Source organism: Cupressus sempervirens, chromosome 4 (assembly GCF_028749045.1).
Source record: "Cupressus sempervirens isolate cs-2001-9-10 chromosome 4, ASM2874904v1, whole genome shotgun sequence".
Lineage (NCBI taxonomy): Eukaryota > Viridiplantae > Streptophyta > Pinopsida > Cupressales > Cupressaceae > Cupressus > Cupressus sempervirens.
Window position 1 is genome coordinate 551,086,993 of NC_143121.1, and position 21,648 is coordinate 551,108,640.

General features: G+C 35.1%; 1 protein-coding gene across 11 annotated transcripts in view; it reads right to left on the reverse strand.

Moving 5' to 3' along the window:
- CLC-D (chloride channel D) overlaps positions 1-21,648 on the reverse strand; it is a 192,593-nt gene that overhangs the window by 58,297 nt on the left and 112,648 nt on the right. For all 11 annotated transcript variants that reach the window (XR_016363934.1, XR_016363935.1, XR_016363930.1 and 8 more), the window contains exons 9-14: positions 6,994-7,134; positions 6,791-6,861; positions 6,448-6,527; positions 6,136-6,285; positions 968-1,027; positions 773-847 (exon numbers count right to left, since the gene is read on the reverse strand). Coding sequence is in view for 4 of the 11 variants with exons in the window: in XM_089825895.1 (XP_089682021.1) it covers positions 773-847; positions 968-1,027; positions 6,136-6,285; positions 6,448-6,527; positions 6,791-6,861; positions 6,994-7,134 (577 nt within the window). In the remaining 7 variants the exon portion in view is untranslated. The remainder of the gene's footprint in view (positions 1-772; positions 848-967; positions 1,028-6,135; positions 6,286-6,447; positions 6,528-6,790; positions 6,862-6,993; positions 7,135-21,648) is intronic.

Below are 21,648 nucleotides of genomic sequence, written 5' to 3' on the forward strand. Positions count from 1 at the left end.
TCTCTAGTTCATAAACTAAAACCCAAGAAAACAAGTTCTTCATTTTTCCATGTGTTCAGAAAAAACAACCACAATTGCCTTGGATTGCAATAGTTGGGTATCTTGCAAAGAAAAGTATTAAGCCACCACAATTCCAAGTGCAACTTATCATGTAGACTAAGGCTGTTTGTTTGGGCATTAAGTTAAAGGAATCAAGGATAAAATAAGATTTATACAGCCCAAGTGAGGTAGATACTTGGTCAAATCACTGCCATTACCTATAACAGCCCATTTTCTGCACTTCCTACCACATACTTACTTTTTCCTTACAATGTTTATAATTGAGTCTAGTAAGAGCTTTATCAAGATACATTTATAGATCGCACAACCATATTCATAGATTCTCATTACTCGTAAGTTGAGGAGGCTGCCAAAGCAGTTACTTATATTTGACCTCTTTTTCTAAACCAACCTGCCCCATACTTTTACACGGCCATAACAAACTTGAAACAAGAAACAAAGACTACAAATACTTATCAATACACATATATTTTAAATAATAGAACATTAAATGGAATGGCGTGGAAGCTATTGAAAGAAATAGACATAAAATGATAGCAAATGCTATACAAAAACATTGAAATTTTTATAGTAGCTGGTAACAAATAAATTGAATAAAACCAACAGAGATTTGTTTTTGTTTCACTTCAATTTAAAAATAATGTTTTAAAACAGCATTGTGTTCTTGATTAACATTTCATAAAAATGCTTGAGCCGGATATCATGCCCTTACCAAAAATGTCAATAAACTCTGTGCACTGTATTCATGAATTGTCTTTGCACTGAATAAGTTGCGGATGGCATCATCCTACAACAAAGAACACATCCCATAGAAATACATGTGAGTGACCAAGATAACATAAAGCAGTTTTTGATTGTTCAGAATTCAATGCTCACAATGCATAAAGGGCATCCATCAAATGCCAACCTGTGTATTAAAAAAAATGGTTGCAAGGTCATTATATTCCCCTTCTTTCGAACAGTGAAACTGTCAAAAAAATGTCAAACTGTTTTCAACACCTCATTCTGTAAAGTAAAATATTGACACAAGCATATTAACTCTAATGACTTAACTGCACCTCTGAATTTCATCAAGTTAAAAATCTAGAGAAAACTACTAAATTCATTGTTTCAAATTTCAATGCACTGGCACATGTTCAGAGAATTAAAGCAAATGTAAAATTAGTTAGTTGAGTTCACAAAGAAGCAAATTTTCTTACAATTAAAAGGGTTCATTCAAAGAGCTATTATGGGAGGAAGCTCAAAATAATGGCGACAATATTGGATAATATGGATCTATATCTATAAAAACTAAAAAGGGAAGTTGTATATTCTTGCCATGTCATTAAAAACAAAGACAACCACCATAATCAACTCTAACATTGCACTGTAAAAATAAAACACTGCCTATTTCCAAACAGGATATGCTTAGATAAAACCCTCAATCCCAGTCTAGGATGGATTTCACATTTCTAGCAAACATCTAATTAAAAATGCCACTCAAGAACAGTTATGCACTACTACACTTGGTTAAAATAGGGAAAAAGTTAAATATGGCATACAGATCAACATAAGATGAGACCAGTCCAGCCCGAATTTCACATTTTCTGAACTCCAAAGTTTGTGGAATTCCTCCATGAATGTAGCATTCTTACTGGAAAATTTGAAGTTTAACTCCATTATTTCATAGCCTATTTTTAATCCCACTATGACTCATTATGAAGCCTGTATTCTAGGTGTGAAGTGTCTTAATGAATGATCAGCGAAATCCAAGGACATATCATAGGATGTTTCACCCTCATGAATTATTTGTACATATTTTGTTGCTTCTAGTTCTATGCTAAAACAGAGCAACCTGGAAAGCTGAAATCAATAGAGATATAGAAATATCAAATTATCAATAAACTAATTTGTCGAGTTGTTATAAAGTTATATCTTGTCATAAGCAAGTAATTTTAAAAATAACAAAACATAACCTAAATCAAAAGACAACTCAAAAATGCTACATGGCAAAATCTACAGAAAAGAAGAATTCATTATAAAAAGTAGTTTTTACAAGCCTGCTTTCTTCACGTGGCTTCTACTGGCACCTCTCCTCTATCATTTTCACCTGCACCTAATTTAGTGAACTCCAATGTAGCTACATGCAATCACAAAATCCTCAAGAATTGTGGAAATGGGCTTACTTAATTACCAATAACCTTGAGACTAGTGCCAAAAATGGAACCTTCTCAAGTGAAAACTATCTCTAATAATACTTACATTGCCTTCACAAAAAAGGGAATCCCTCCAAAAGGAAGAACTAGTAATTTATTATCTACAATCACACTCTCCCTAGAAACATGGCAATGGAATTGTACAATTAAATTGCCGAAAATCCTAAGACTGAGCAGGCCTTGAATGCAGATCTTACTGTGAAGTCTATCTCAACAGATTCCTCCTTATCTTTTTAAGAAAGAAGAATCTCCCAAGTTACTAATACGTACCAAAATGGGTGTATTTGTACTCGAAGATGAGTACATGATTCAATTAAGAAGGAAAGTAACACCTTCAAGTTGCTAAGAAAGAAGAACCGTTCAATTCCCCAGACTACCTTTCAGTTCTATAAATTAGTCCCACTGAACTAACAATGGTTGAACCTATTGCCTTGTACAGCCTTAGTTAATGGGTTCTTACCCACAGGCCTGAACTGGGTTAAAGTGATTGCGTAGATATAAAGCTGGCTAAAGAAGGAAGGGGAAGTCAAGTTCTCTTTTAATCATCCCACCCGGATTGACCTGGTAATTTCTACGAGGTATGCCAGCAGGGGGTGCAATTGCACCTGGTACTAGTACATCTGTGGGTATTTGCTGGGTACTGTGGGTACTTGATATGGCTTATTCAATATTTTAAAACCATCAAATGGTATTTAAATTTGACATTGATCAATGATCAAGTATAATACTGTGAAAGAGATTAGTTTACAATTTTGCCTATCTCTCTTATTTTATTGTATATATAGTGTGTGTGTTAGCAAAACTGTCAAAAAGACTAACAAACAAGACCAGTGGAGCTTACCATTGTGACCAATTATGAGTTGATTGTCACTGATGTCACAAGCTAAGACATAGTATCAACCAGTACAAGGTTGTGACCAGTGATGTAATGTATGCGCATGAGTGCATCTCCCATCCACAAGTGGCCGAAGACAAGACAAAGTTATGACAAGTTAAGGAAGTCAGAAGGACATTCAGACTTAGACAAATTGGACTATGTAAGCAAAAGTTGCAAGAAGTAAAGTGTGCATGAAGGATGAAGTGACTGGTGGTCACGAAGTCAGGTTTGAGCCAAGGCAGCTCGATAAAGCAAAGAAGCATGATACATATGACTGACACATCAAGAAGCAGGTGGATCGTGCCTGACATCCCAATTAATGGAATTGTTACTGTCACATCAAGGGGAGGCGAAAGAATTTGAATTCGAATTCTTTCCAAATGGACAAGCTATTGAAGTCATAAAACATCCATGACTACTATTTGTACAAGGTACATCTGAACGGAACAGGACAGTGACATGAGTACATGCTAAGCATAGACTAGTGATTTCAATTTTTGAATTCTTTAAGTATGGTAGCTAAATGAACAAGGATCATATAAAAGTCTATTATTTCAAGAAAGAAGGTTAGATTGCAGATTGACAAGCAAAATGCTAGAAAGCTAAGCTGAGTGTAATCTCAAGGAAAAGGAGAAGAGGAAGAGATAAGAAAAGAGTGAGAAGCTGAAGTATGATGACAAAATACTGTGCCAAACAACAGAGTGACGGAGTCTGTTGTAGCCAGCAGAGCCGAAAAGATTAGCTATCGTGTCTGAGTTGCAGACCCAGGAGAGAGCAGAGCAAGTTGCAGACAGGTCCAACAAGCATCACAGTGATCTATATCAAGCTAAGTGAAGTACCCATTCTATTTAGATCAATCTCTCTATTAATTTATAATCACTACAACAGAAAATCCTGTTGAGGAAGGACTTTGCCAAGTTCTTTGTATCAAATCCCCTAACAGGGTGACAAATTATTTTGTGTTCCAAATCCTTTAACCAGGTTGCTCTTAACCGGGCAAGACTTTCACAAGTCAATACTAAATCCCTTAACAGGGTGATACTTGACAGTGTCTTTGTAACCTTTTAACAGAGATAAGCTCTTGACTAGGTGTACTTCAGGAGAGTGCAAGCTTTGTGAGGATCATCTCACACACCATGGCTTTCACCTGAGTCGGGTTTCCACAAGATAAATCTGTGTTATGTGATGCTATTTTTGTCTTAATTGTTTTTGCTCAATCCTAACCGGTTACGTTTTATACACACATTTTAGCAGACCGCTGTGAGGTAAGTTCAAAAGAATTTTTTGAAGTTATTTGCAATATACTGATTCACCCCCCTCTCAGTACATTCATAAGCAGAGTGGACCACCACTATATATATATATTCTTGTACCCACGCTCATCCTTAAACCCAAACCGGTGATTTAATAGTTCTACCATTAAATACAAATTTAACCCTAGTCCAATATCTGAGGCAAATTCACTCATGGGTGAACCCATCACTGATGCTTGGTCCTTAAATCTGCAAAGATCAATCTTTTGCATAGAAACTCAAAATAAGGTGTCGTTGCTTTTTCAAATTGGATAACATTTCAAGAAAAACCAAAATGTATAAAAACATCTCGTGCTATTTCTGACCATGCAACAAGACTGCATTTCCAAGGTAATACATGAATCTTTATTCAATAACTTTCCAATCAATAAATCTAGTACTAGAGAACACTTCTGATATTGAAACCTAAGTTTTTACCATCTCAATGTTTATAGCCTCACATGTTGAAATGTCTTTTAGCCTGAAGCAGTATCAGGAAACTATAGGCGCATACCCAGCTGACTACCTGCTACTATTTATCTTCTAATAGATTATGCCTCTTTCTATGTTTAGAAATGATAGAATCAAAAATCCAAGCTTGCATGGGTATGTGTACCCACACCCCTAGGATGCATACCCAAGTAAACCAGTTACTCAGTGGAGAGCGTCATGGCTAAGGACCTTAACTAAGATTTCTGATTTTTGTTTCGGTTTTTTGTTTGTGTATCAGCTTGCTGTTTATCAAGCTTAATTCAATACGTAAACAGTTTGAAACTTTGATACAATACTGATTAACAGTAAACTATACACTGTTCAAGTCAAAAGACTATCATTTGCAATATGTAATTGGTATATGATTTGTGATCTTCTTGTTCATGTTTAAAGTCTGCCTTCTCTGCTATGCATCTAAACATTTAGCATATATTATTATTACAAACATATTACAAATCTGAAACTGAAGACAATACATTCCGTCTGCAAACTTCACCACTGTTCTTGTTTTAAGAAACCTTTGTCATGACTCACATTTTCAGATTTTCTATAAATATTAAATTATATTATAAAAAAATAGACCTGCCCAAGTACCCCTATCCCTGTGCAACCTTGCAAAAATCATTAACATGTATCTTTTTCCCACTTCTCCATGAGTGGAGAGAGCTAATATTTTATTGAATTTAATTGCTCATCCTTCCAAATATGAAAATAGAACTCCCCCATTAAGGTAAATGACTCCTCTTTTATGGGGTTCACCACTTAGTGTGTTGGTTAAATGGTGGCGGTGTTGTTGTGTCCACCCAAGTTCAAAACTCCACTAGCCATTGTGATCGCAGGCTTCTGCCTTCGCTGATCCAATGTGCTTGTGGGCCTGAGTCTCAACCTTGTAATAAGGGGATGAGGCCCTCCATTTGTGGACCTTATTGGTTCATAGTTCCAAGTGAAAAGTGTTTAACTTGGAGCTGGAGGGTGTGTTGTGCCAACATTAACGATCACGTTAAAAAACTTTACTAGGCACTTTTTCTTTTTCCTAAAATAACTTCGCTTTTATATACACTACTAAACTACAAATGCTGAAATTGTTTAGCCAAAAATAAACCATATCAAACTCAAATAAAATTCGAAAGCTCAAACATAAAGTAATAATTCATTGCTAACCAGACATGTAGGAAAGATACAGGAAAGTACCATGAAAACAACAGATTAAGATTATTACATTGACATAATTTCCATAGGTTCCTGAGGGTCGAGGGCAATCAGCATCAGGATAATCTTTTGGATCTGGACAAGAGGTGCAACTCCTTAACAATGGCAATCCAAATGAGAGGACTGATGTTAGAAAAGACACCAAGCATGCTTCGATGATCTGCATAATGGCAATGGAATCCACTTGACATTGTGATTCAATTTCAAATTCATATCATATGCAAGAAATTTTCTTTGAGAACCTGAGAAAAGGATTCTAACTATTGAATAGTGAATACAGATGAAAATGAAAAAAATAGAGATGAGGGGGTGTTTTACGTGCCTTGACCCGATTTCCTTTCTTATGTAACACATTTCTACGCCATGATGATATGTAAAGAGTCAGTTGATTAAACAGTGCACCTGTTAAGCAAAATAACAAGAATATTAGCTCTATTCTCACACAAACATAAGAAGACTATGTTAACTGTTCAGCATTGCAATATAACCAGTTAACTGTGGACCTACCCTTCAAATAGCACATCAAAAGAAAAAGCCAGGTAATCTAACAAATCTCCAGCTATATGGCTACTGAAAACCAAATTTGCAGTAAAATTTCTGAAGCCCTAACTAGCATTGTACAACAGAAAACATATTTAAAATTAAAAGCAGCTATATTTACATACCAAGAAGCCCTCCGATAACCCCAATAACAGCCATTGGCAGTAACTCTTGGAAGGAATAATCCTCTTGCCCACTGAAAATCAGATATAATTTTTTTCAAGGTAGAAAGATGGACAATGTCATGGTACAAGACTATCATACAATTATTGAAAATCCCTAAGACTATAGTTTTCAGTAGATTTGAAAGGAAGGTAGAAGTTCTAACTCAGATATATCCCAAATGATGAAGCCACCAGAGCCAAAGTGACCACAGTTTCCATGTTTACACCACCCCATTGAAGAACGAACAACAACAGCTACTACAGCTGATGTAAAAAAAACACGCCACATAAGTTGACTCCTCCACCTGCCACCACTCATGTCAACACTTGAAAAATTAGCAGAATAATTAGCTAAAGAATGTCACGAGAAAATTCTAATAGAACAAATCTGAAGAACATTGAGAATTCTAACGTTTACCAAATAGTTCAAACAAGATTCCATTTCAACAAAATTGTGAACTATTAAAGTACAACACCTTAGACTTTAAAAAGGTAACATAACCATTGTAGAAAAAACTTTATTTTTTATTTTCTCCAACCTTGGGACAATTATAGGAATAAAAACTAAATAAATATGGACAATGTGAAATCAGATGTGCAATAAATTTAACTAATGGCAATTATTAAGAAAGTAAATATCTAATTTTGAGCTCCAGAAACAGCAACACAATATGGACAGCCTTATCCTACTCTTGGATACAGTAGACCAAACAAGACTGATAACTTCTTACAGGTCATGAAAGGTCCTCAATTCCTGACATCAATCAAGTTCTTCTGTCTATCAATTGATTGCCTGAAGCCAGTTGAGAATATTAATGCCATGTCGCAACTTGCAAGAGAGGCACTTATTGGAGGACCTTAACTTTTCAACAGAAGAAATTACAAGGAAGAATTTTCATTCTTGTACGAAAAATCTGCAAAGCAGGTATGCCCTTTAGGCCATTTGATCTATTGATTGTGACTCTGCCACCTTCCCCCTTAATATAAAAACATTAGATAGAGATTGGTCAACAGGAGGCATTGGAAAATAAATATCGCAAGATAAGTTGCCAATTCAGGTACTGGATACAGGTTCACATCAGCAATCTGTTTTTACTTGGGTATGGGTATGGATGCATCCAAGTATGTGTCTGTACATACATACATACATACACACACATACATAGCACACATACAGACACGCATGCATGCATACCTCTGTGTGTGCGCGCACATACTCAAACATCAAAGCTTTAAAATATAAATATAACTGTATAACTATAAGAAAAGTGAAACCCATAATTGCCAATAACTAAAAAAATTAAATACCCCATAATATCATGTTCGTAATTTGCAAAACATGATAATATTGAAGTCTCAAAGTGGCATAACACAATGAAAATTACAATTACAATCCATATTTAATATCCATATTCATCTTCGTCAAAAGCATCTAGGTCAACATTTGGTTCAATTTCATTTGAACCACAATCTATTAGATTGCCACTCCCACTAGCTCCATCTATGTCAAGTGCAAGAGCTGCCTCATCTACAGAGGCTTGGGCAAGCTGTGCAAATGTAGCATCTAAATCAACAACCTTCAAAACCAGCTAGGAGAAAAGAACTGGTTAAGAATGCAAATTTGAGTTGAAAAAAATGAGGTGAAATGACAAAAAAGGAAAGGTGGGGCGAAATTAGGGTTGGGGTGGTATTTTATTTTTTTTAAATATTATATTTTTTTATGTGTGGGGCCCCTTTTTGGATGCCTGTGGCTTAAGAAATGCTCGGGTCCATGTAGGCCCCTAGGCGAACCTATACCCAGAACCAAACCCACAAATCTTTGGCAAGGAAAATATACCCAACATATTAAATCTGTGCACAAAGATAATAGGAAGGGATAACTATGGTATCTCTAAGCATTCATCTTGATAAGAGATTATATATACATTGTTTGAGTATTCCACGAGGAATCACAAAGCTCATACTAGATTATGGGATCTGAGATTCTCTTTACTAATTTTAGTCTTAGATCTCCATTTTGTCCAAAATCTGTAAACATACCCTACACATGAAGGATTGTAATTACTAATTATTAGCAAGAGGCTTCCAATTGTTTCATCTAAAGGACTTTTTGTAAAAAAATTGAGTGTTTTGAACTGAAGTAATGACAATCAATGAACGTGAAGTAATTGAACTAAAGTGCTTGCAATGACACCCAAACTAACCTTCCATTGTTGTTTACAATCAACAAACACAAAAAGGTATGGGCACAAGTTTCACCGTGATTCTAACATCTTCTACTAAACTATCCAACTATCTATTCTAAATTTCTAATCTGCTTAAGCAAAATTAACGGAGGAATTAAGAAATCATGCAACACTACAAAATGGCTTAAGCAATTCACCATGAAATCAACAATGAACTTGCAATTATCTTGGTAGCATTCAGACAACAATTACTCTAATTCTCCCCCTTTACAAATGAGAAGGCCGTGCCTCTTATATGGAGCTCAAGTACAATGAACAACCAAGATAAATTTGAGATCAATGGCCCAAGTTTATCCAGCAAAGCCTTAATGTAACTACAAGCTACAAGAATTAAATGTTAATCCAATTACAGTGAAGCATCCCCTTGTGAACCAAAGAAAAATTTACATTGCTTTTATTAACCAATGAGAAAATTGGTTCGGTAGTGATATTAAGTGGAATTCACATGTACACTTGAAACAATTTTATTACATGCTCTTGGACACATGAAATTGGAATTTTCTGATTGATTGAAGATGTGTGCACGCCACCTCAACATTCTTATCTTGTGGACTTGATCAATTGCTCTTTTTCATCATAATAAAGAAGTATTTGCATCTCTAACATCTCTTGATACTCAATATCTTCAAGTCTTTTCTTGATTGTGATGGCCCATATTGCCAAATTGCTTCATCTTCATGAATCTTCTCTCCGTCCTCTTGGAAACCTTCTCATTGCAATTGCCTTAACTTACTTGTTCTTGGACCTTGATGTCTTGTCTTTGATCCTTTCAAGCGATGATGTACTTTATAACATTGGATCTTTCAACTGACCTTGGATTTGTGAAGGAAAATCATGTTTTTGAAATGGCTTGTTATGTATGTAGCCTATGGGTTGAAAAAAAGATAAGAATGTTTTCCTTGTCGATTGTTTGAATTCCTAGCAATGTTGCCTCTATTTTCTACTAACCATGGAGGTAGCTACTGAACTTATATGAACGTAGCGAACTAGCATGCATTCAGTTAGAGATAAATATGCATGAAAGAGGTTGCAGTAATGGGAAACATACCACAAACTAATAACAATCTAATAGTACTTTGTTGTTGGTCACCCAACAGATTTTGCATTAAACATTCAGGGTTACAGAAAACAAAATATCGCTTGCTTGAACATAGGAGACATTCGCAAATTTGGTATTATGAGAAAACTTAAAGAAAGCGTTGCCTGGTCGGACGTATCTCTCTAAACCTCTCCCGCTAGATGCCTCCAAAATACCCCACAATGTTTGAGGCCCTTGTATAGGAAAGTAGTGATTCCCCACAAACGGTTGTCTTAATGTTGTTGCGTCCTATGAGTGGTCTCAAACTACAATCGTGCGAGAGAGTTCAAGGCTACTACCATGACCTGTGGGTTGACATTCGAGTTGTGGTCCTCCACCCATGAATCTAAGCCTAGTAACACCATCTAAATTCATCAAAAGTCATACACCATTGACCTCTATGAATAGGATAATATCTAAGTTACCTTGGTACCTCCCCCCCCCTGGGACCAGAAGAAGTTGAACAAGTCCACGGTTTTGGTCTAGTTCGAACTTGGTTCAACCAAGGTTCCTTTTTTGCCTTGCAGGATCGAACCCAAGTGGACCAACCCAAAAAGTTCAAACTAAGTTCAAACCCATAGGGAATTGGGCCTCATGGATGGCTGGAAAGGTGTTTTTTGTGCAAAATTTAAATTATTTTGGCATACACAACCCTAAAAGGTTTTTATCAATTGTTTTTGGTACCCTCTCATTGTCATTATAACAGGTTATTTTGTCTCAAGGAAAAGCACATAAGTGGTTGAGCAAGCATCCGTTTCTGCAAGGAGTTTGAAGATTTCATTTGTGGGTGATCTTCAAGTGTTTGTGCGTCATTCATACACATTTGCAAGCTTACAATGGCTGGAAAAGATAAGATCTTATTCTATTTGCTATTATTTTTGTTCTAGTTTTTTATTTTTCAATTTCTCTTTCAATCTTCATATGATCTTTTTCCATTTTTTCAAAATTTGTCATTTTCTTGCATATAAATTATGAACATGTATCTATTTTCTTGTCATAGGGAAAGGAATGGCATCTACCTCTTCATCAGTAAGGAATTCAGAACAAAGAATAGAACCCAACTTTGATTCTCCTCTATGGAAGTATGTAGACATTATAAAACCTCTTCCAAGAGGTGGTGCAATCCGCTGGAGATGACGGGGTTGTGGTGTAGAAAGAAATAGTTCTTAATATTGTGTGGTAGGTCATTTGTGTGGATACACTGGAAGAGGAGTCAAGAAATGCCCTGGCAAAAAAAGTGCCCCTGTACCAAATGAAACTGTGCTAAAATATATTGAAGAGTATGAGGCAGAAGAAGAGAGAGAAGGACATAGGGCAATAGAACTCAATGGTAATAAAAGTAAAAGTAAAAGGGCAAAGGGAATGCAACCCCCCCTCCCCCCTCCCCCCAATAGTGGAATAAACTTAGTCATAAGCACATGAGATGGGTGCAAACACTACAAGCTTTTACCTTTTCCATAAAGCATAAAAACGGAGTCACTAATAAGGTTGATGATGCCTAAGTGGAAGGGCTTTAAACATCTTAGAAATTCAGTTGGAAAGTGTAGGTATTTCAGGCTTGAAGAACATGTATGCTGATGACAATGATTTCAAGGACATTTATCAAGCATGTACTAACTTGAATGATAGGTACCATCATGAATATTCTGATTTTCTGATTCAAGAGGGACTACTATTCAAAGGTGGGCAGCTTTGCGTAACAAAGTGTTCAATAAGAGCTAACATTATACAAGAAAAACATAGTGGGGCAATGTCTGGTCATTTCAGACTAGATAAGACTTTAGAGCTGGTTATTAGGCACTATTTTGGCCTAAGTTGCAAGCAAATGTGAGAAAAATTGAAGAATAATGCACCATTTGTCACAAAGGTAAAGGGAAGAGTACAATGTGAGATTAGACCAGCCCCTACCCATTCCTTCAAGAACGTGGGAATGCATTAGTATGGATTTTGTCATAGAATTACCAAAGACTCAAAAGCGATATGATAGTTTTTTATGTTGTGGTAGATAGGTTCAACAAAATGGCACATTTCTTGCCATATAAATCTACCAATGACGCCTCTCATATTGCAGATTTGTTTTTCAAAGAGATAGTTAGAATACATGGGTTGCCTTTTAGAATATCCCAGTAGGATATTTTTCCCTAGTTTGCTCACAAATAATTTTCAGAATATAAACATATATCCTTGCAAATTATCCAACATATTAAACCAGCAATGACCCAGTAAGTGTTCATTAAATTCCTCAAATATTACGTCATTGCATTAGACATCAGCAATACAATAACCAGATATCAAAGTTCAATCTTTAAAAAAATCACGTAGTCAGATTGGAGAGAACTAATAAATACACCTGTAATCTCAAATGTGAATTTTGATTGGATCCACCACAAAAGATGAATTGGGGCTATGTCCAATCCACCGCATAAGAACCTGAAAAATTGCATCCTCGAATACTGAATAGAAGTTGAGGCTTCCTAATTTCTCCAAGAGAAATCTCAAACCAAATCAAAATTCAATCATTCTCATAATGAACTCCTCAACCTTCTTTTATGCTCAAAACAGTGACCCTCTAGTTTCCTTCTGTTGTCCTTTTGTCCCTTATCCTTCTTTTCACCTTTTACCCACTTTATAATATGAATTTGACTCGTTAATAATTTGCATTAAGTGATAGTTTTCCCAGATATGTTGCAAATGTACTAAGCGTTGCCATTATATGTGGTATGTGTTTTCCAAATGGCAGTGACCTCTTATTTAAATTGAGAACAAGCCATGAAGAGACATGTCCCATTGGGACATGTCTATTCGTTAATTAGATACTTAATATAATAAAATTTTAAATAGATATATATATATATATTTATTTATTTATTTATTTATTTATTTTTCTCTCATACGACAATAAACATGTGTGTGTGTGTATAAATTATATCTCATATATAATTTTATATAGATTTATGTGACAAAAGCTACCAAACATCAACACTCCCTCTTTAGCTAGGGAGGATAAACACAACATATATTACACCTTTGGTAATATTAGGAATGACAAATTTTAAAGATATCTTTAATCAGAAAATATCCAACATTTTTATATCACATTTGATATCACGAGTATTGGCCTTCTAAATATCAACATATGATATTCACCAACTATCTCCGGAATATCAAACACTTGATATTCACCATGTACTCAATTAGGTAATGGTCTGCAAAATATCAACATATAATATTTCACCATTTTGATATCGCATTTGAGTATTGGTTTACAAAATATCAACATATGATATTCACTAATTGCTCTGAGTAATGGCCTCCAAAATGTCGAGATGTGAGATATTCACCAAGTACTGTGAGTAATGGTCTCCTAAACATCAAGTTGCATGATATTCACCAAGTGCTCTATGTAGTGGCCTCCAGAACATCAATTTATGTTACATTCACCAAGTACTCAAAAAAAATGTTTATAAGATGTGTGCACACGCATTCACATAATGCTTATCATATAAACATCTACCATGCAAAGTATAATCTATCATGATCTACATAGACATCGTAAGATATGCATCACAATAGAAAATTAAGTTAATGTAAGATCGTCACCTTTCAATAACTTCTGCAAATACAAGTGATGATCATTTGGAAGTCACCACTTCCTCATGTACACAAGGGGTAGGCCCATTGAATCATGCAGTCATACGCATGATGCCAAATGTTTACATTAAGTCAAAACTCCCTCTAATTCTAATATGATCAAGATCTTCAAGGGTCCACTAAAACATATCCTCTATTCTGTTACATCCCAAAATTTTGACCTAATTTTAAAACTTGTTCATAACCGTTGGATTTAACGGATTTTTTTTTCATGATCATGTGAAATAGGTAGTTATTTATATACGTTGTATTAACTGTTAATGAAGATGGTCGTTAACCATTAACTGTTATTAGATAATTAGCAGTTGCTTCATTTGAAATTATGATTAATAATTTAAAGTCTTTTAAAATGTTTATATGAAATTATTATAGAACTGTTATTATGGTGGAAGTGTTTTCATGGGTGATTGCAGGAGAAGATGAAGAGGGGGGAAGCATTGCTAAACGGGATCATCAGAATGGGATGCTTGTTTAGTTCAGTCATTAGGATCAACAGGTATGACCTTAAACTTCTTTGAAAACGATACAACGACTTGAATGCAGGATACATTTGTGGGACCCGCATGAGCTATTAAGAAAATAATTTTAAAAAACATAAAATAATCTAATTAAAATATAAAAACATACCTCAAGGGATTTTAATCGATCTTTCATCATATTATTATAATATATATATATATATATATATATATATATATATATAAATGAAATGGCACCATTATAATATAATAACTTTAAAAAATGATGTCACCCCATTGATATACTTTCCGCACACCCAACTACCTTTCCTAACTACATCTTCCTTACAACTTTCTCTGCCACCTTCAGAACCCAACTTCACAAAAGCTCATGTGCTGAAATTCCTTTTTTCCAATCTAAACGTCCATTTACAAGCAGCAGCTCTACCGTATGTATTCAGCCATTGAGAAATAAGTATTTTGCATTTGATACGTCTGCAGTGTCTAAAGGAGGGCAGATTTCCAATTCAGTTGCAAGGTTTCAAACATATTTAAAATATAAATCAAGTCATGTAATGTTATTGTCAACATCATTTAATTGCTTTCCATAAAAGCCAACTAGGCTCACAAGACTTCTTCTATTCCAGACTTATTTCAAGATACAATATGAGCAAAGGTTGCATGGGTGCTCGTAACCACACCCCTGGTACTCGTATCCACGTACCCAAGTACCGGGTACACGTATCCCACGTATTGGGTACTCAGTGGAGAGCATCATAGCTAAGGACCTTGATTAAGATTCTGATTTCTTTTTTGGTTTTTTGTCTTTGTATTAGCTTCTTGTTTATCAAACTTAATTCAATACCAAATCAGTTTGAAACTTTGATACTCATTAACAATAAACTTTATCACTGTTCAAGTCATAAGTTTATCATTTGCAATATGTCATTGTCATATGGTTTAGGATCTTCTTGTTCATGTTTAAAGTCTGCCTTCTTTGTTATGCATATAAGCATTTATCATGTATTATTATTTCAAACATATAGCAAATCTGAAACTGAAAACAGTACATCACATTTGCAAACTTTATCATTGTTCTTGTTTTGAAAACCCATTGTCATGACTCATAATTTTAAAGTTTTTATTAATATAAAAGTATAATTTTTAAATAAGTTTGACATACCCAAGTACCTCCGTCCCCTATTATGAAAAATACATTAAAATTTATATATATATATATATATATATATATATATATATATATATATATATATATATATTTGACTTATGGCCCATATTTTCAAATTTCTTGTTTTGAATGCTCAATGTCATGACTCGTGACAGATACTTCGATTTTTATATTTTCTATAAAATATTAATCATATAGAAAAAATTAGGCATACACACATACCCCCATCCCCTTATTTTGAAAAATGTGCGTACCCGTACCCATTCCTGTACCCACGTACCCATGCAATCTTGTATATGAGTTTTTGCTGCATACTCCATGTCCTTTGTTATCAGTCCTGTTCTTTTAACTTTCACAATAAATTAGATACAACCCTTGTGTAAGTGTTCTTTCAAGTACAATAAAATATGGAATGAAATATACTATTCTATGATATTTTCCAAAAAGTCTCAAGAACATAATCTTTCTGGTCACAATTGTGATAAGCATACTAAGCAGCGAATCTATGCATAGAGTAGATTGCTTAGGATATTTCGACCACCTAGGACTCACCGGTCTTGTGCGGCTTCTTTGTTGCAGACTTTTGCATGCATGTTGTAGAGTTATGTATTAGCTTCATTTGGCATTTGATTTAAGGTTTTGATCTGCTTGTAGGTGAAATTTATTGAAGTTTTTCTCTCTGCAGATTAAAAACCTCCTAGAGTGAGGGTTTTGTCTATTTTATGGAGTTTTCGTAAAGAATCTCCAATGGTTTCTCACGGCCATTGGAGGATCAGTACTCTAGGATGTGCTCTTTCATTTCCATATTGCATTAGATTGATTTTATATGCAGGTTGCTGGAAAAACTACGCCCTAGGTGAGCAACATTGGGTGGTTACCTAGAGGCCAATATGGAGACAACAATATAGTTTTTGCTGTAGAGCAAATTAAGCCTTGAATTTGCAGATTTGAGGATGTTTTAAGATCCCTCAGAAGGTTTGCACCGTCCAAGGCATTCCTTTTAAGTCTATGTGGGTGTTGCGTTTTTATACCACCGAATTAGGCCATTTTGGAGCTATGGACACCATGTGGACAGACCTACTAGTCATGTGAACCAGGATTTGAAACTTTGTAGTCTGAAAGAACACAAAAAAGGGTGCCTGGATCACCAGTTAGTTTACTTAATCCTTTGGCAAGTTTGAGAGATAAATCAAGAAGTCAACGTTAAGAAGGCTAATTGAGTGCCAGGCCTAAAAATTTGAGGTTGCTGATCCATCATGCTGGGATCTTGAGGCTTTCAAGTCTAAAAGAAGTCCAAAAAGCGTACTCCAAACTGCCCTTAGTTTTCCTTAATCCTTCTGTAATCAAAAGTAGGCAGAACACCAGCCTCTTAAGGCTGCTAGGAAACTAGCTATCTAGAAAGTAATCCATGCATTTTCAAATTTGTGGGCTTGTACTGATAGCTCTAACCTAAGATACCAATGCGTGGCATTTTCTGGGGGATGCGGGTGCGGATGCACAGGGATGTGCAAATGTGTTTGGAAGCAGCTCATAGGTGGGCAAGAAGCATGACTGCTGCCTATGGATGCTTGCGGGATGCTTGGGAAAGTATCCATAGAGCATTAGTCAAGCATCCAGGCAAATAAGCAGAGCATTCGGATTTTCGAGCTCCAAATCACTTAAGTGACTCAATAAAGCATGTGTTAAATTGGCTTTTTCAATTATATTTTGTCTCCCTTTTGCCCCAAAGCCCTAATATGGCCCTAATATAGGCCATTCATTGCTTATTTTTCTCATTTTGTTTTCAGCTGGGCTCTCTTCTCATTTGGTCTCCATTTTGCCATTTCGGAAGCAAGGTGATTATTTTTGAAGAGGATTATTTGTAGGGTGTCTAATAGCTTCTACAAAAGACGTCTAAGCATCTAAGATAAGTATTTGATCCATTTCATGAGCTTTTTTAGTGATTTTTTTAGATGTTCATGAATTTTTCAAGTTTTGGAAATATTTTTTCCATGTTTCTTCTTTTTTCTTTTAAGAAATGAAGGAACAAATTTAGCTATCTTTTTTTCGTTATTTTGTATTGTATATTTGCAGTTGTATGTTTCATGTTCATCGTTTATTTAAATATTTCTAATTTAATATTTTTATTTTCTTATTAGATTCATAGTTTGTATTGTGCAAGAATGGCCACTACTAGTAGTCAAAGTTCAGCAGCAAGGCAAGGTCAACAAAGTGATAATTTCAATATTGATGTGACATCTCCATTATTGAGACACACCACAAGATCATCATAGGTTTCATGACGTGGGTCATACATTTGGAAATGCAATGTATTTCATAATAGTAAACCATTCAACAACTCATATTCTCATGGCAAACCTCATTATATGGGCCCTACTAGTAAAGGAATAGGATTGTGCAAGGAAAGCAAAGATGGAAAAAGGATGAGCGATGCACAGTCAGCCAGATTTATAAAAGGGCAAGAAGTTGTTGATCGTTTAGTGAGAAAATCAAAAACAAGTTTGTATAAAACTTCATCCACAAAGAGCAAAGTGAATGTGCCCACCAATCATGTTGCAACCTCCAAACATCTATTCTTGGAAGTGGGAGAGGAAGATGAAGAAGTAGAAGTTATTACCCACAAAAGAGGTCCGTTGGATCAAGCATTCAAAATGGAGGAAAGAGAGCTTGCTAATGAAGCAATTGCACATTGTCTTTATGCCAATGGTCTTCCTTTCAATTTGGTAAGATCACCATATTGGAAGGAAAAGCTTGCAGCCATCCTTAAAGCACCAGCTGATTACATTAGCCCTTGGTTTGAAAAGGTGTGTACTACTCTTTTCCAAAAGAAAAGGTTTCTATAGACAAAGCTCTTCAACCAATTAGGACATCCTGGAAAACTTCCGGTATAACTATTGTGTCTAATGGATGGAAAGACACAAGAAATCGACCATTGATTAATGTAACTGCAATGTCCCCCAAAGGAGCAATGATTTTGAGGGCGATTGATTGTGAAGAACAAGTTAAGGATTCAAATTTCATTTCTAGAATTCTCATTGAGGCAATAGAGATAATGGGCAATGAGAATGTGGTCCATGTGGTCACAGATAATGCCAAGAATTGTAGGGGTGCAAGTGCTTTGGTTGAGTCTCAATACAACCATATTTTGTGGACACCATGCACCGTACACTCTCTCGACTTGGTCATGCAACAAATTGGCAGCCAAATAGATTGGGTGAAGCAAATATATCAAGAGGGAGAGAAGATACAAATGTTTGTGACAAACCACCACGCGTCAAACTCTATATTCAGATCATTCTCCAAGTTGGAGTTGTTGAAGGTTAATTTAAAATTGTAATTACATAGTTTCATTTATTTATTTATTTTTGAATAAGTTGTATATTCATGTTCAATTATCAAATTATTTCTTGTTTATAACTTGTTTTATATTTGTTGTCATATTGTCAACTTGCTTAGGTTGTTGAGACTAGACTAGATTCGCATCTCATACTGTCGTTATCAGATGACTCCTCAGGATGCGATTAGCATTGAGCCAAATGGTTATTTGTAACCAATGGGGTGTATGGAAGGCTTCAAATTCAAAGAAAGCCTTGAAGGTGAGGGGTATGGTCTTGGATGAGCATTTGTGGACTCGTGTGCGATTTGTATAGAATTCCAACAAGCCTATCATGACTATGCGATGCTTTGTTGATACAAATACACCTTGCTTGGGGGATGTGTACAATGGCATGGACACCATGGCAGAAAAGGTAAAGCTTTCCATACAAGCACATGAGACTAACCCCACAGAATGTGAAGCCTTGTGCAATAAGGTGGAGGCAATCATTCATCGTCGTTGGGAGAAGATGACTACCCCATTGCACCTCCTTGAATATGCCTTATCTTCAAGGTACTATAGCCAGGAAATACTTGCTATGTCGGATAGAGTTACACCATATGCAGATGAAGAAGTTGCTATTGGGTGCTACAATTCATTTGCAAGACTCTTCCCGTATGATGAAATGCACAAAAAGGCGAGACTAGAATTTGGTTTATTTGCTTCAAGATCAAAACTTACTCCATATGCAATAAAGGACCAAAATGACATGGGAGCTATCACATGGTTCTACATGTATGGTCAACCATTCAAGAATCTACAACCTCTTGCAATCAAGATCCTCTCACAAGTAAGTATTCATTTATTTTTTATTTAACATTTGTATTCTACAATTTAGTGTTTAACATTTTTTAATTTGCTTTACATTTGTATGTTTAATTATATGAATACTATCCAAGTTGCAAGTTCCTATGTTGTTGAACAAAATTGGAGTACATACTCCTATATCCATTCAATGAAGTGCAACCAGTTGGGCTCAAAGAAAGCAGAGGACTTGGTGTATATACATACCAACTTGCGTTTTTTGTCACGTAAAGAGGATGTAGCCCCTGACTGTGCAAACTTGGATGCAACACTTCAGGATCTTACTACGATGACAAACGATGATGTTGATAACATCATAGCACGTGCATCTAGCACAATTGAAACCATGTTTGGCTCAAATGAACTTGCAAGTGTTGCAGCAAAAGGAGATGATGAGAATGTTGATTTTTTTGAGAATCCTTATGATATGATCGACTAAATATGATTTGTGAATCTTGAGCCTTAACTCTTGATTTATCAATATTGAACCATGAACTATGTTTTGGTTTTGTAATTCGAATTGCATTGGAATCTTGAACTTGAGTAATTTACTAATTAGACATTATTACTATTTCAATTTGAATATGCTAATCGATATGGAATGGTTTATTTTTGTACATTGCTTGCACTCCTTTGCATACATAAATTATAGTACATATATATATATATATGGACGCACCCAAAAGCATCCAAAATCCCAAAAACAAAATCCACACATCAGCACCCTGCACCCGCATCAGCATCAGAACCAGCATCAATAACCTAGGCTCTAACATGTTGTTATGATGCCTTTATTGACATTTCTCAACTTAGTTCATCAATATAAAGCATTTCCCAAGTTTTGACCCGATGAGTAGAATTAAGCATAGAGGACCATCCTAGATGCTCCAACTAATAAGTTAGTATGAATGTAACCTGGAATCAGTTGTTTGAATACAAAAGTGAAGCAAGAATTAGGATCCAGAGGAAGCATTTTGGTTCAAGATATTCCCCTTAATTGGTGTATTGTTCCCTTGATGTACCTAAGTTAAGTGAAATATCCTCCTGAGATTTCCAAGGTTTGACCTCTGCATTGTATATTCTCTCGATGTATGCCGTGATGTAAATCTCTACAATAATTTTTATTTGTATTTATTTGAAAATTATTTTATGATTCGAAGAATTATTTTTTTGTTTAAATGGTATCTGTTAATATTGTTTATTTCAAAAACTTAATTTTCTTTTTATATATGAATTTTAATTTAATTTTGAAAGATTATTATTCATTAGTTTTTCTAAGTAAAATAAATGAAAAATATTAAGTTTGAAAATATTTAATATTTGAAATTATAAATAATATTAAACTTGTAGCAGCTGGAGATAATGAGTATGGGGATTTTATAATCTTATTGAGTATTTGAATATGTATTCGTGAAGTTACAAACTATCAAATGTTTTAATTTTGTATATTTCTTTCATTTCTTTGCATACACATAGTATAACTGTGTGTGCGTATATATATAGATGCATCCATATGCATCCACACCCCCCTCCCCAAAACAAAAGATGCATCCGCACACCCACTTACCACATCAGCTTTGGGATATGCATCCAAATCGGTAACTTAGATTTTTACGCTGACAAGGACTGATTTATTATAGATTCTGAATTTTGTTCTCAAACAAGGATTCTGATATATATTCACTGGTCTGAAAATGAAAGATTTTAGTAATTCAAAGATAATATCATTTCTGAGTGGCATACTTATGCATCTAAAACAAAGGATCTAGCTGACCCTCTTGAGTAAACAACAAAAGAAATGAGAAGAAAAAATTAAGGAAAAAACTAATCGTTTTGAACCTCCACGTTATCCCTTCTCTCCTTTTGATCTGTTCTAATATGTTTATGGTTTTTATACTGATTTGAGCAAGTACAGAATAAGATATCCTCTGATTAATGCCTTGAGTTCTTTCAATGATGACTAAGGAAACCAATGTCTGATTTGCTTCTAAAATTACTACTCGCTGTGTGTGTACGT